General features: G+C 42.8%; 1 protein-coding gene across 1 annotated transcript in view; it reads right to left on the bottom strand.

The window, feature by feature from the left end:
• Positions 1 to 12,777, bottom strand: part of LOC111969191 (src substrate cortactin-like) — a 33,458-nt gene extending 20,681 nt beyond the window's left edge. The window contains 7 exon segments of the mRNA XM_023995135.2: positions 2 to 24; positions 26 to 34; positions 672 to 693; positions 695 to 799; positions 10,480 to 10,553; positions 10,827 to 10,910; positions 12,474 to 12,777. Of these exon segments, the coding sequence (XP_023850903.1) occupies positions 2 to 24; positions 26 to 34; positions 672 to 693; positions 695 to 799; positions 10,480 to 10,553; positions 10,827 to 10,910 (317 nt within the window). The 5' untranslated portion in view covers positions 12,474 to 12,777.
• Between the last annotated feature and the right edge of the window lie 1,673 nt (positions 12,778 to 14,450).

Raw genomic sequence — 14,450 nt, 5'->3', positions numbered from 1 at the left:
CAGCTTACTCTGGTACTCATGACCCCACCGCAGACTGGAGGAGGGGGGGGGGGGGGATAAGAGAAAGAGAGGTGAATAAATGCAAACAGTGTGAGGCTGACTGCTGGGTATGCAGTGGTTTGATCAGGTGTTGACCGCCGAGTCACACACACAGAGTGGGGTAAACAGTGCTGAGTCATAATATTCACAACACACTGAGCAGTGTGCAGGCAGAGTGAGGGGGGGCTAAAATGGCCCCCTGCCTGCTCACCGTCACACCCGTGTTCTCACACACACAAAGAAAGAGAAGAGAGAGAGAGAGAGGCCTAGAGCATTGTGGATAACAACTCAAACAGCATGATGAGCTCAGCTGTTTTTGCCACAAATCACAGTCAACGCACGGCAACATTCCTGTGTGCGCATGTGTAAAGTAAACTATATGTAGAAGACTGAAATGCATATTGGCAATTTATGCCAATCAGATGAGGTTAAACTAATTCCATTCCAAAATAATGTTCCTGCGCTCTCTCTGGAGACTGTTGTTATAGCGATCAGCTGTTGGTCGGGCTTCGAATCATTGGATAATCAGCTTTTCTACAGATGTGGTCGCCAAAAATAAAATAGAATCAAACTGCTGTGGTCTGAGGGGCATTTCCCGTTCCAGTAATTCTATTACTATGGTCACCACTCACTTTGTCCATGCGGTCCTGCTGCACCCAAACTTGCCCCATAGCCATCTGAGGCCTTGGGCATGGTGGCCTGCTCCTTCTGCCTCAGGTCACTGTGCTCCGATGACACGTTCTCACGCAGCTTGTGGATACTGGAGAGGGGGTAGGAGGGAAAAGATTTGGAGGAGGGAGAGAATAATGGGGTAAGAATGACTGAGCTTCACTGGCCATCCTCAAAAACCTGATGACAGGTTAAAAAAAAAGTTAACTGAATAATGAAACGATTAAAGATGTAACATCGTCGACAGGTAGACAATGTGAAGACCATGATTACAATGACATTGAAATGATCATGTTTGAAATGTGGTGACGCCGATAAATTGGTGTTGATGAAAGGATGACAAAGCAGCGGTACTTACTTAATGTGTTCCTGGTGACCGGAGCCTTCACACGTCTTGGCCCCCACCGCTGTTCCTTCTCCGAAACGTCATTCTGTTAGCCGGAAACAAGGAGCAAGGTGGTCAGCGGGGGAGGAGAGGAAAGAGGAAGATATAAAATTTTAAAAAATGGGGAAATAGGGGAGGCAAAGGAAGAGAGAGGATCCCCACCAGCTGCAACCTGTTCCATAATCAAGACCTCTACAAATACTCAGCCCTGCCACTTCCACGCTGCCAGATTGTAATATCTGCTCAGTCAGTCTATGTTTCTAGCCGTTTGTTACTGTTCAGATCATGTTGTGCTTGGTTTCCTTGCCTGACGCTGTTTTCCTCTCCGCTACAGTTCTGCCCGCTCTGACTCTGGTCCCTGTCTCCAGTCCCACGTCTCGTCATCCTGCTACTCTGTCCTGGAATCCCCACTCTTCTACTCCCATGGATTCCTCTCCGGACCTGTTTACTCTGTCTCAACCCCTCTCGCTCCAGCCTCAGCCTCCGCACCTGGTTTCTACCAATCCGCCCGAGCTTTCCCTGACCTGCACTCCATCTCCCCCCGTGTTTCAATAAATACCTTGGTTACTTCGTCCCAGTCTCCTCATCTGAGTCTGCTCTTGGGTTCCCCTGTTCCACTCCGTGTAACAGTGGTGGCATGCACATTAAATTAGTATGGACGCCAGTATATCAGAGGAAGAGATCATGCAAAAGGTAAACTTTTTTTATATCACTTTGTAGAAGACGACTGTAGAGAAATGAGAAACCTGAGCAACAGAGGCAGTACATAAAGGGTAGAGAAGGAAATACAGAGTGTGACTGCAGCCAGCAACCACCGTCTCTGGCATTTTATCCCAATCATGTCATTCATTTGTAAAATAACGTCCCACAAGTGGGAATATGACAGACAGGGACAGCCAGGTGCAGGGAGAGGACAGGGAGAGGAAGAGAAGACACAGGTGAACACTTGAGGTCGCTATACGAGAAGAGCCTATGTCCTCAGAGTCAACCCCTATGCTGACCCTGAGAACCACTCAAGCTACCAGACCTCCAACCCCAAGCACCTCTCAAGTCACCCAACCCACTAGACCCCATACCCGGAAACCCCAAGCCCTTAGACCCCTTCCCAGCGGCGCATTTTGACTGCAATCTAAGCAGAAGCAGATGGCCTGTCCGTTCCAGCACCACCTGCAGTTGACGAAGATGAGCTTTTTACCCAAAGCATCGTGGTTGGGCCACTCAAAGACATGTAAAGACTTGTCCCGAAGCCACTCCTGCATTGTCTTGGCTGTGTGCTTAGGGTTGTTGTCCTGTTGGAAGGTGAACCTTAGCCCCAGTCTGAGGACCTGAGCGCTCTGGAGCAGGTTTTCATCAAGGATCACTGTACTTTGCTCCGTTCATCTTTGCCTTGATCCTGACTAGTCTCCCAGTACCTGCCACTGAAAAACATCCCCACAGCATGATGCTTCCGCCACCATGCTTCACTGTAAGGATGGTGCTTGACATTCCGGCTAAAGAGTTCGATCTTGGTTTCATCAGACCAGAGAATCTTGTTTCTCATGGTCTGAGTCCTTTTAGGCACCTTTTGGTAAACTCCAAGTGGTCTGTCATGTGCCTTTTACTGAGGAGTGGCTTCAATCTGGCCACTCTACCATAAAGGCCTGATTGGTGGAGTGCTGCAGAGAATTTTGTGGTTGTTGAACTTAGTGGGTTTTGTCTGGCTAATAGCCTACACAAATGGGCTGCATTATTCAAGGTAAACTAAATCAAATTTAATCAAAATTGGGACTACCCTGGTGTCCTAAAGTCCCCCTTTTTTGTCTGCAAATGTTTTCACCACAGCCTGTAGGTCCAGGTTGCGGGTCCGACTGTTTTCTATACTGAGTATTGCCAACCCGGTTAGTTTCCTGAGTCATTGTGCATTATATGTCCATTGTGCTACAAAACATTTTTACTTAGTCTTGATGCATGCCAATATATACCAGAGATAAGGGACTGTTGGTATTGCAACCACTCAACTCAAACGACAGTTCACCAGTATGAAAGAAACCGCAAAAGCTTTTTATGTTTAAGTCGTCAAGAACTATTGTCTGCGTAAGAAGAATCTGTTTGCGTTTCCCAATGTATTGCCTGTCCAGTATCCAGACGACCTGTCCCCAGAGCTTCCTATACAGTTAGTCTCTTTCCATAACGTGTTGAGACCGGCCTTTAAGGAGAATGAGCTTGCAACAAGAGACTGAAGATGTTATAGAACTGCTGTATTTGAAGCACAACTCCCTTCTGCCTAGTTTCTCTGATGTTGCTACGGCAATCAAGCTGTTTGTACCGTCCCTGTGACTGTTGCTTCTGCGAGATCGTTTTCTAAACTAAAACTTATAAAGAACTACCTAAGAAGCATTAGGCTCTCGGTCTGATATGCGCTTTTGAACACATGAGTAAGCTCCACTCATTGCCCTGGCACCGTCATAGCCTTGACCACAGCATTTGTTCACTGATATCCCCTCATACTTTCAATCAGTTTATTTGTTCTTTTTCAGTCACAAGAAACAAACACTTAGCTTCCTAGTACATATGGAAATATGTGGTTTATGCATGACTTTTTGTAGAGTTACTGTCAAAATGATGTATTAAATAAAACAAATAGACATCAATGACAGGCGCATGGGCCTGCAAAACTCATGGCCCCCTCCTCTTTACGGGGGCTGCAGGGGTGTCTGGTACGCCAGTGGTGAGTCTATGACCAACTCATCTCTGTACCCCACACAGAGCAGTGAATTTCAAACACAGATTCATCCACAAAGAACAATGGGGGTTTTGCAATGCCTTGCAAAGGGCATCTTTTGGTAGTTGGGTAGAAATAAAAAAAGCAGACATTGACTATCCCTTTGAACATAGTGAAGTTATTAATTATACTTTAGATGGTGTATCAATATACCCCGTTCCTACAAAGATACAGGCATCCTTCCTATCATGTTTTGCCCAGAGAGGAAGGAAACCGCTCAGGGAGGCCAATAGTGACTTTAAAACAGTTACAGAGTTTAATGGCTGTGATAGGAGGAACTCAGGATGGATCAACAACATTGTGGTTACTCCACAATACTAATCTTATTGACAAAGTGGAAAGAAGGAAGCCTGTACAGAATACACATATTCAAAACACTCTCCATATTTTCAAGCATAGTGGTGGCTGCATCATGTTATGGGTATGATTGTAATCGTTAAAGACTGGGGAGTTTTTCAGGATAAAAAATAAACAGAATGGAGTTAAGCACAGGCAAAATCCTTGAGGGAAACCTGGTTCAATCTGCTTTACACCAGACAATGGGAGATTAATTCACCTTTCAGCAGTACAATAACCTAAAACACAAGGCCAAATCTACACTGGAGTTGCTTGCCAAGAAGACAGCGAGTGGCCGAGTTACAGTTTTGACTTAAATCTACAGCAAGACCTGAAAATGGTTGTCAAGCAATGATCAACAACCAATTTGAAAGAGCTTTAAGAATTTTGAAAAGAATAATGGACAAAAGTTGCACAATGCAGGTGTGGAAAGCTCTTACAGACTTACCCAGAAAAACTCACAGCTGTAATCGCTTCTACAAAGTATTGACTCAGGGGTGTGAATGCTTATGTAAATTAGATATTTCTGTATTTAATTGTCAATAAATTTGAAAAGAATCTAAACACATGTTAACATGCCAAAATGCTGAATAAGTCAAGGGGTATGAATGCTTTCTGAAGGCACTGTATATTCTAAACTTTTGAACAACATTATAAACTCTACGTTTATTATATTATGTATTATGTTATGCTACTTTCACATAATAATACAATACAATGTCAGTGTCAGTGAATGCCGCCTCAGATGCTGTGGGGATGTGTTATATTGTGTACATGTAGACCGTCCTTAACATGTTAGATACTACATTAGTAGTAAATAACAGTGTAGTACTAAAGTACCGACATGCCTTAAACATTGTTAGAAACTGTAAATCTACTTGTTTATTTTCAGAATGAGCCTTCAGGATATGTGTAGTATATAAAACATGAGTGTCTCCCTGAGTCACCATAGGTTCTCTTTTCTCAACAGTTTAACATAAACAATATTTCACTCCCCTATAAAAACGTATCTTTGGATTATAAGCATGTGAAAAATAATTACTAAAATTACCAAAGTATCTTGTCATATACATCATAACCAAGGGTTGGTCAAAATTTCTATTCAAATGTTGCATTGAAAATAAGTACCAAGACATTGTGGTATACGTTAGAATGTCTAATAAGTCAACAATGGAAAACACAGCGGGAAGACGCAGCAGGACGAGGTGGAGCCTAGTCCCTTTGCGGAGAACGGAGGCATCTATCCCGCTTATACCACAGTTGCCAAAGCACACATTTACCGGTATAAATATTTTTTTTGTTTATTTTATATAAGAAAATTCATACTTTCTCATCTTTTGGGCTGCTAGAGAGTCGTTCGTTCAATTAGTTGGATATTTACAGATGTGACCCAGTCGTTCATTGTTTATGTGCCGTAGCCATGCTCAGTGGCAGCGTTCTTATCTCTTGCTTGCTGCTAGCTAGACAACTAGCTACGGCTACACAGTGACGCCCTCTGCAGCCAGAATAACAGTAACACGGAACCCAAACCGGCTGCGCACGTGCGCCATCGTGCGCTATCGTGCATAAATGTATTTTGCCCCCCCTGAACAATGAAAAAACAATGAACGCACGAACAGGAACAAACGACCGAAAACAGTACCGTGTGGCGAACAAACACAGACACGGCAACAATCACCCACAAACAAACAGTGAGTACAGCCTACCTTAATATGGTTCCCAATCAGAGACAACGTAAAACACCTGCCTCTGATTGAGAACCATATCAGGCTAGTTAGACAACCCTAAACCAATGAAAACACATAACATGGAATATACCCACCCAGCTCACGTCCTGACCAACTAAACAAAGACTAAACAAAGGAAATAAGGTCAGGAATGTGACATCATCTCTCCTCCTTCCAGGCCTTTTCATCTTTGAACTTATATGGCGATTGCATCTAAACTTTCATTGTATTTCCACGACAACCGGCAACAAAGTTTGTCTTTCAATCACCCACGTGGGTATAACCAATGAGGAGATGGCACGTGGGTACCTGCTTCTATAAACCAATGAGGAGATGGGAGAGGCAGGACTTGCACCGCGAACTGCGTCAGAAATAGGAATGAGTTCTATTTTAGCTGCTTCTATAAACCAGACGCTCGTTGGCGCACGCGAGCAGTGTGGGTGCAATAATTGAATAACATGGATTTCTAAATGTATTTTGCAACGCTTGTGCACGCGACGTGTCCGGTCTGGTCAGTATGTAAAGATTATTGCGTTGCGTTTCGTTTAAGCTGTTTATCCATCTTATTACCACAGTTGCCAAAGAAAACAATACTAAGCACACATTGACTGGGAGAAAAAATAATAATAATTGTTCATAATTTCATTTACAGTTGAATTCGGAAGTTTACATACACCTTACCAAATACATTTAAACTCTGGTTTTCACAATTCCTGACATTAAATCCGAGTAAAAAGTCCCCGTTTTAGTTCAGTTAGGATCACCACTTTATTTTAAGAATGTGAAATGTCAGAATAATAGTAGAGAGAATTATTTATTTCAGCTTTTATTTCTTTCATCACATTCCCAGTGGGTCAGAAGTTTATATACACTCAATTAGTATTTGGTTGCATTGCCTTTTAAATCGTTTAACTTGGGTCAAACGTTTCGGGTAGCCTTCCACAAGCTTCCCACAATAAGTTGGGTGCATTTTGGCCCATTTCTCCTGACAGATCTGGTGTAACTGAGTCCAAGTCAATGGCATGCTAGATCAATGTCAATGCTTGAATATTGAGAGCAGGACTGTCTCAATAGGATGTAGATTAGTGGTCCCAAACTGTAGGTCAGAGACCCAGTGGTGGATCGTGACTGGAGTACAGGTTCGTTGGAGGATTAAAAAAAATATATATATATATGACTATGTAGTTAACTCCTTAAAATTGGCCAAAAGATGTCCTTAAAATGTCCAAATTGTCAAGCAAGGATTAATTTATTTTACTACATATAATTTTTCCATTGCCTCAGTTTTTCAGCTGCACAAAAATATATGGTGAGTCCCATGAGGTGGAAAATGTTAATTGAACGAAGATCCAAGGGTTTTATTTTGGAAGGAGGCAGGGGAAAATTGACTTTCCACACAGCGGAGATCAGTACAATTACCAGATACCAAACACTGTGCAAACCCGGTAAAAGAAACCAAGAGAAAAACAACGGTTGACATCTATATTTGTGCCCCTCTGAAGAGCAACGGTAGATTACCTCTCCTAGTGTGAAACAACAAAGGAAATGGAACTTTACTAATTCATCAAATCTAACACAAAGCCTCCACACACACAGCCTCCATAGAATGTATTTTTATTTGATTTGCAGTCATACCGGGCAGTGTGTATCTAAACACAGTTCCACACAGTCCACACTTACAGTTGAAGTCAGAAGTTTACATACACCTTACCAAATACATTTAAACTCAGTTTTTCACAATTCCTGACATTAAATCCTAGTAAAAATCCCCTGTCTTAGGTCAGTTAGGATCACCACTATATTTTTTGAATGTGAAATGTCAGAATAATAGGAGTGAGAATGATTTATTTCAGCTTTTATTTCTTTCATCACATTCCCAGTGGGTCAGAAGTTTACATACACTCAATTAGTATTTGGTAGCATTGCCTTTAAATTGTTTAACTTGGGTCAAACGTTTCTATTAGCCTTCCACAAGCTTCCCACAATAGGTTGGGTGAATTTTGCCCTTTTCCTCCTGACAGAGCTGGTGTAACTGAGTCAGGTTTGTAGGCCTCCTTGCTTGCACACGCTTTTTCAGTTCTGCCCACAAATTTTCTATCGGATTGAGGACAGGGCTTTGTGATGGCCACTCCAATACCTTGACTTCGTTGTTCTTAAGCCATTTTGCCACAACTTTGGAAGTATGCTTGGGGTCATTTTCCATTTGGAAGACCCATTTGCGACCAATTTTTAACTTCATGACTGATGTCTTGAGAAGTTGCTTCAATATATCCACATAATTTTCCTCCGTCATGACGCCATCTATTTTGTGAAGTGCACCAGTCCCTCCTGCAGCAAAGCACCCCCACAACATGATGCTGCCACCCCCGTGCTTCACGGTTGGGAGGGTGTTCTTCGGCTTGCAAGCCTCCCCCTTTTCCCTCCAACGATGGTCATTCTATTTTAGTTTCATTTGACCAGAGGACATTTCTCAAAAAGTACAATCTTTGTCCCCATGTGCAGTTGCAAACTGTAGTCTGGCTTTTTTTTATGGCGGTTTTGGAGCAGTGGCTTCTTTCTTGCTGAGCGGCCTTTCAGGGTATGTCGATATAGGACTCGTTTTACTGTGGATATAGATGCTTTTGTACCTGTTTCCTCCAGCATCTTCACAAGGTCCATTGCTGTTGTTCTGGGATTGATTTGCACTTTTTGCACCAAAGTACGTTCATCTCTAGGAGCGGTATCCATCCTTCCTGAGCGGTATGACGACTGCGTGGTCCTATGGTGTAAATACTTGCATACTATTGTTTGTACATTGTTTGTACAGATGAATGTGATAACTTCAGGCGTTTGGAAATTGCTCCCATGGATGAACCAGACTTGTGGGGGTCTACAATTTTTTTTCGTTTTGATTTTCCAATGATGTCAAGTAAAGAGGCACTGAGTTTCAAGGTAGGTCTTGAAATACATCCACAGGTACACCTCCAATTCACTCGAATGATGTCAATTAGCCTATCAGAAGCTTCTAAAGCCATGATGTCATTTTCTGGAATTTTCCAAGCTGTTTAAAGGCACAGTCAACTTAGTGTATGTAAACGTCAGACACACTGGAATTGTGATACAGTGAATTATAAGTGAAATCTATCTGGCTGTAAACAATTGTTGGAAAAATGACTTGTGTCATGCACAAAGTAGATGTCCGAACCGACTTGGCAAAACTATAGTTTGTTAACAAGATATATGTGGAGTGGTTGAAAAACAAGTTTTAATGACTGCAACATAAGTGTTTGTAAACTTCCGACTTCAACTGTAGATATCTCACTTGTTAAACAATGTTATCTTGAAGTTATATTTGAAGAAAACGACTACACAGCTAGCTAGCTAGTGTTGCTAAGTTAGTTAGTTACTAACTGTGTAGCTGGGGTTGCTAGATAGATAACGAATGTGATCACAACTTACAGGCCTTTCACTCTTTCAGATTGGGAGAAAGCTGTTCACATGTGGCAGCACTGCTCTTTAAAATCGAGGCTGCTGTGCATCTTGGATATATACATAACATCGTCCACTGTTCATGCCGCTCTGAAGGCTAGTGTCCAACATCCGCCATCCTCTTTGGTGTCCAAAGTACTTTCTCCCCTTGAGAGGCCACTGAGAACGACCGCCATTCTCTGGGGAAGAGATCATGAGCCTGTAGCATTCCGGAGGTCCACCGAGATCATGACCACCGCATACAACACCTGCTTATCAAAGGCTGTGTCTTCTCATTTCAACAGAGAAACCCTTTTTGGTAGCATCACCAGATGGCCTTGTCAACTGTCTCTGCTGTGGAAAAGGAGTTATGGAGAGAAAGTGCCCATTCAAACACTGTGGGCACACCATACACACTAAAAACAAATGGTTCTCTATAGTCTATATGGGGTTATTTTGCTTGTAACCATGCATAACCCCTTTTGGTGCTAAATGGAACCTTTTAAGGTTCTATAAAAGAACCATGCTCAAATGGTTCTAAATGGAATGTATATAGTGCTATAAAGAACCATTTAGGGTACTATAAAGAACCCTAAAACAAACGTTCTACAGTCATGGCCAAAAGTTTTGAGAATGACACAAATATTAATTTTCACAAAGTCTGCTGCCTCAGTTTGTATGATGGCAGTTTGCATATACTCCAGAATGTTATGAAGAGTGATCAGATGAATTGCAATTAATTGCAAAGTCCCTCTTTGNTGTCACTCCCTAATCTGTTCCACCGGTCTTTGTGTCTCCACCCTCAACCAGGTGTCTCCCATCTCCCCTCATTATCTCGGCGGCAGGTAGCCTAGAGGGAAAAGATTTGGAGGAGGGAGAGAAATAATGGGGTAAGAATGACTGAGCTTCACTGGCCATCCTCAAAAACCTGATGACAGGTWAAAAAAAAAAAGTTAACTGAATAATGAAACGATTAAAGATGTAACATCGTCGACAGGTAGACAATGTGAAGACCATGATTACAATGACATTGAAATGATCATGTTTGAAATGTGGTGACGCCGATAACGATAAATTGGTGTTGATGAAAAGGATGACAAAGCAGCGGCACTTACTTAATGTGTTCCTGGTGACCGGAGCCTTCCACCGTCTTGGCCCCCCACCGCTGTTCCTTCTCCGAAACGTCATTCTGTTAGCACGGAAACAAGGAGCAAGGTGGTCAGCGGGGGAGGAGAGGAAAGAGGAAGATATAAAATTTAAAAAAATGGGGAAATAGGGGAGGCAAAGGAAGAGAGAGAGGAAGAGGAGTAGTCAAATAAAAAATGATTTAGTGGACATTGGGTAAGGAGGGAGGAGAGGATATGGTGAGGTGTTAATAAGACAAAACAGCAAAAACAGGGGAAAAACAGCCATTGCTCTGGACTAAAAACGAAGTGGGACTTCATTACCGTGGTCGACTTACCTCAAAGTCTGGGTCTGTCTCCCAGTCATCACCTCCATCATCCACCGCCACGGTGACGGACTGACCTGCTGCTGCCTTCCACATCTGGGGAGAATTGGCATATCAATATTCAAACATGCATCTTCCTATGAATTTTATAGGACCTAAAAACCCATCTGAATGTCATTAAACATTAGCAGACAACTGAATAACCTATTGAATTACCAGTATGAAGTCTTTCAAAAGCTGGGATGGGGGTATTGTGGTGTATTTGTATTTTTTTTAGGCTGCCTTTGGCCATCATCCAAGTCTCAGCAAGAAGGGCCACTTTGAACTAAGACCTAACTCTGCACAAGGCTGGCATCTGTGTTCAATGAGCGGGTAGTACGCGACGTGGCTCCATTCATTCCGAGACGGGGAAAAGGAGGGAGGATGCACCCTGTTACAACATGGGACGCTCTCTCTGTAACAACAAAATGGTCTTCCGTCTGGCGCAGTTGTGACATACATACCACACCCCATGTGTAGTAAAGCCCCTTAAAAAACGTATAAAATAAAATAAAAAGAGGTGCGGCCATAGACGGGTTGGTTGTTTAGCTTCAAAACCGACGTGTGCGCAACTGTGGCAAAACAGATGGGGTTGGCTTAAAATGTTGACAACATGTAAACAATATTTCGTCTCCAATGTTTATTGAAAACATACATACATTTGCACAATGAACACTTGTTTCTCAAATATATAGTTACAGTTGATGGCTAGCTATCTAGCGAATTTTTGCCATATCATTGACGTGAACTCAGTCAAAACAAGCCATGGGTATCAAGTCCAGGACAAGATTAAACTAGTTGAAACGAGCCACTTACGATTCCCCACACGGCAGTTTCTTGTTCGCGATCTGGCCATCCAGCATCAAAACTATTCACGACTTCGGCCCTATTGAAACATGCGCATTGTRTCAGTGTTGTCAGCTAACCTATTCTAGCGATTCCAAGTTAACCACAAAAGTCACTTATTGTATTGCGCATTGACGATGAGTAGCCATAGTATTGAAGGCTTCCAGCACCACCACACACGTAGATTGAGTGTTTCGTTAGAAAAGCTACGTCCATAATACAAATGCAAGACAATTGGCTTAATTAGCTAACGTCAGCTAGAAGAAAAAAAATCCAGGCAGCTGTGTATTCATAGTATTTCTGCGTTTATTAGCTGGACTGGTCGACTGGACCACTGTAGCAACAATAGTCGTTCAAATGTGCTGCCTTGTCAATACACTTGCGAGAGATTAAACAAATAACATTGACATAAGTAGCTTGTAAAGTAGCTACATTATTAGCATTTTCTTGATTGCTGATCTTTATCAAACCTTGTGACACATTTTCGTTTGCAGTGATTTAACAGTGGAATCAGAAAAGACGGTACAGAGAATGCTATTTCTATTAGACAATGACAGACATGAAGAACAAGRTTAGCTAGATTATTTAGCTACTAAACATGAAGAGGTTCATAGTAAGTTAATATTATTTCCTGTTCCAGTTACTTGCTCTGCTTGTGTCGAAAATTATTTTGCCACTGGTCGAGCTCGGATTGGTTTTTCAATTCAGCCTGCATTCCATCCTGCGAGCGCGTAGTAGTTAAGAGATACTTCCATGTTAATCTAAATTACTTACTTTTTATGAAAATGTCCTGCAGTCAAAAATATATATTTGAGATGTGAAAATAATGCACCTCTTGACAGTCCTCGGGGTGTGATGGAACATTCCTTTTGGCCCGCTCTCTTCCGGCTCTCCCAATATCCCACTTCCTGCTTGGGGAGCGACGCAGTTCTCATAGAGGTAGACAGAGGACTCATCTTTTGCCACGTTCAAAACAACTCGGAACTCAGAAATCTACGACTTCATTGCGTTCAATACAACTGGGAACGAGCTCCGACTGGAAAAATATTGATTTGAACGGTCATCCAACTCGGGAATTCCAAATCGGAAACTCAGCCCTCGTTCAAGAGTTCTGACCTGAAAATCACTGACATCATGATTTAAACTCTTTCTCCGACGTCCCAGTTGTTTCGAATGTGGCACTAGTATCTGTACCATTATAGTTGCATGGGCAGTGTCATTGAGGCAATCTCCATTTTGAAGTAGTCAATTTTCTTCTTGATGGTTGGCTGATCCCTCCTGATGACCAGGAGGGTCCGCCAATGAAGTTAGAAGTCCCASCCAGTTGACTACTTTAAAATGGTGGAAGCCCTCAATTGCGCTGCCCATGATAATACAGCCTTTTGGCCACTAGAGGGGGGGTGACATAAAAAAAGAAGATGTATATCAATCCAAAACCATCCCACTCCTTCAGTCACAGTTCTAATCACATCCCTACACAGGCTCAGGGACAAGTGAGGACGGAGCATTCAATCAAAGGATTCCTTGTAGTGCCTCTGCTGTAAAATCCCTGAAGCCTCATTCACAATAACCATAAGCACTCAGCAGGGCTTGGGAGTAACGCCACGTGCACACTGCACACTGCTCGCATCATCACGTTGCTGTACGGTACATTTTATGCAATTGTCACAATCCATGCTCTGCATCTTCACAGTTGAGATCACACAAAGGGAAAACACGCCTCCGGGGAGATGGTGGAAGTGGGCGTGTTGAGTTAGTAGGGAGGAGTGTGGAGACGGTCAACGTCAAAGGTAGAGGGGAGAGACGGAAATGGCGGCGAGTAGCGCTGATGAAATGGAGGYAATGGAGAAAAAGTTGGTGGAAGCAACAGCTGTCCTCGAATTCGAACAATATGTGTGTCAGTTCTGACGGTACGGGGTGGGAGGATGAGGGTCAAGGACCGAAATGGTCGGTCGTGAAAAGACAGAGGAAGAAGAGAGATCACGATACAGAAAGCAGTGGCGTGTCTAGTGAAGAAAGCATAAAGAGGGCCAAGGTAGGAAGCAAGAGTAAAGATGTGTTGGAGTGGAAAGTGGTGATGGTGTTTGATGACACCACAGGGCCTCATTTACACCCTATCCAACTAACTAATGCCATAGAGAAAGAGGTAGGTGAAGTCAAACAAGTTCGGTTCATTGCACATGGTAGGTTGTTCATATTTTGAGGTAGCCAGCAAGAAAATATTTTGAAAATGGAAAASCTTAATGGGAAGAAGATTAAAAGCCATTTCCCTGGTGCTTATGCTAGATTGAGGGGAGTCATCACTGGGGTCCCTATATCTATGTCCATGGATGATATTAAAGAAAATGTGAAGGGAGGAAGAGGGATTGATGCCAAAATGGTTGATCAGTAGGAAAGAGGGTCGAAGAAGTGAAAGCCTATCAGTGCTATTGAGATTTGAGAATGTTTTACCTGGAAAAGTACAGATACGATTCCTTAGTTTCAATGTCAGAGAATTTGTCCCATCCTCATTGCAGTGTTTTAAATGCCAAAGAATGGGACATGTAGCTGTTCAATGGAAAGGAAGGAAAACATGTGCTAAGTGTGGAGGGGAACATGATTACGGTGAATGTGGGAGCAATTTGAAGGTTAAGTGTTGTAAATGTGGGGGGTGCATACGATATTTCATGACTAATTCTATATCTCTGAGCCTCTCTACCCTCTCTCTGTACCTGGCATCCACAAATGCTGCACAATGTCCCCCCCCCCCCC

The sequence above is a fragment of the Salvelinus sp. IW2-2015 genome, linkage group LG10 (genome assembly GCF_002910315.2).
Source record: "Salvelinus sp. IW2-2015 linkage group LG10, ASM291031v2, whole genome shotgun sequence".
NCBI classification, from domain to species: domain Eukaryota; kingdom Metazoa; phylum Chordata; class Actinopteri; order Salmoniformes; family Salmonidae; genus Salvelinus; species Salvelinus sp. IW2-2015.
This window is presented reverse-complemented; position numbering and strand designations above follow the sequence as displayed.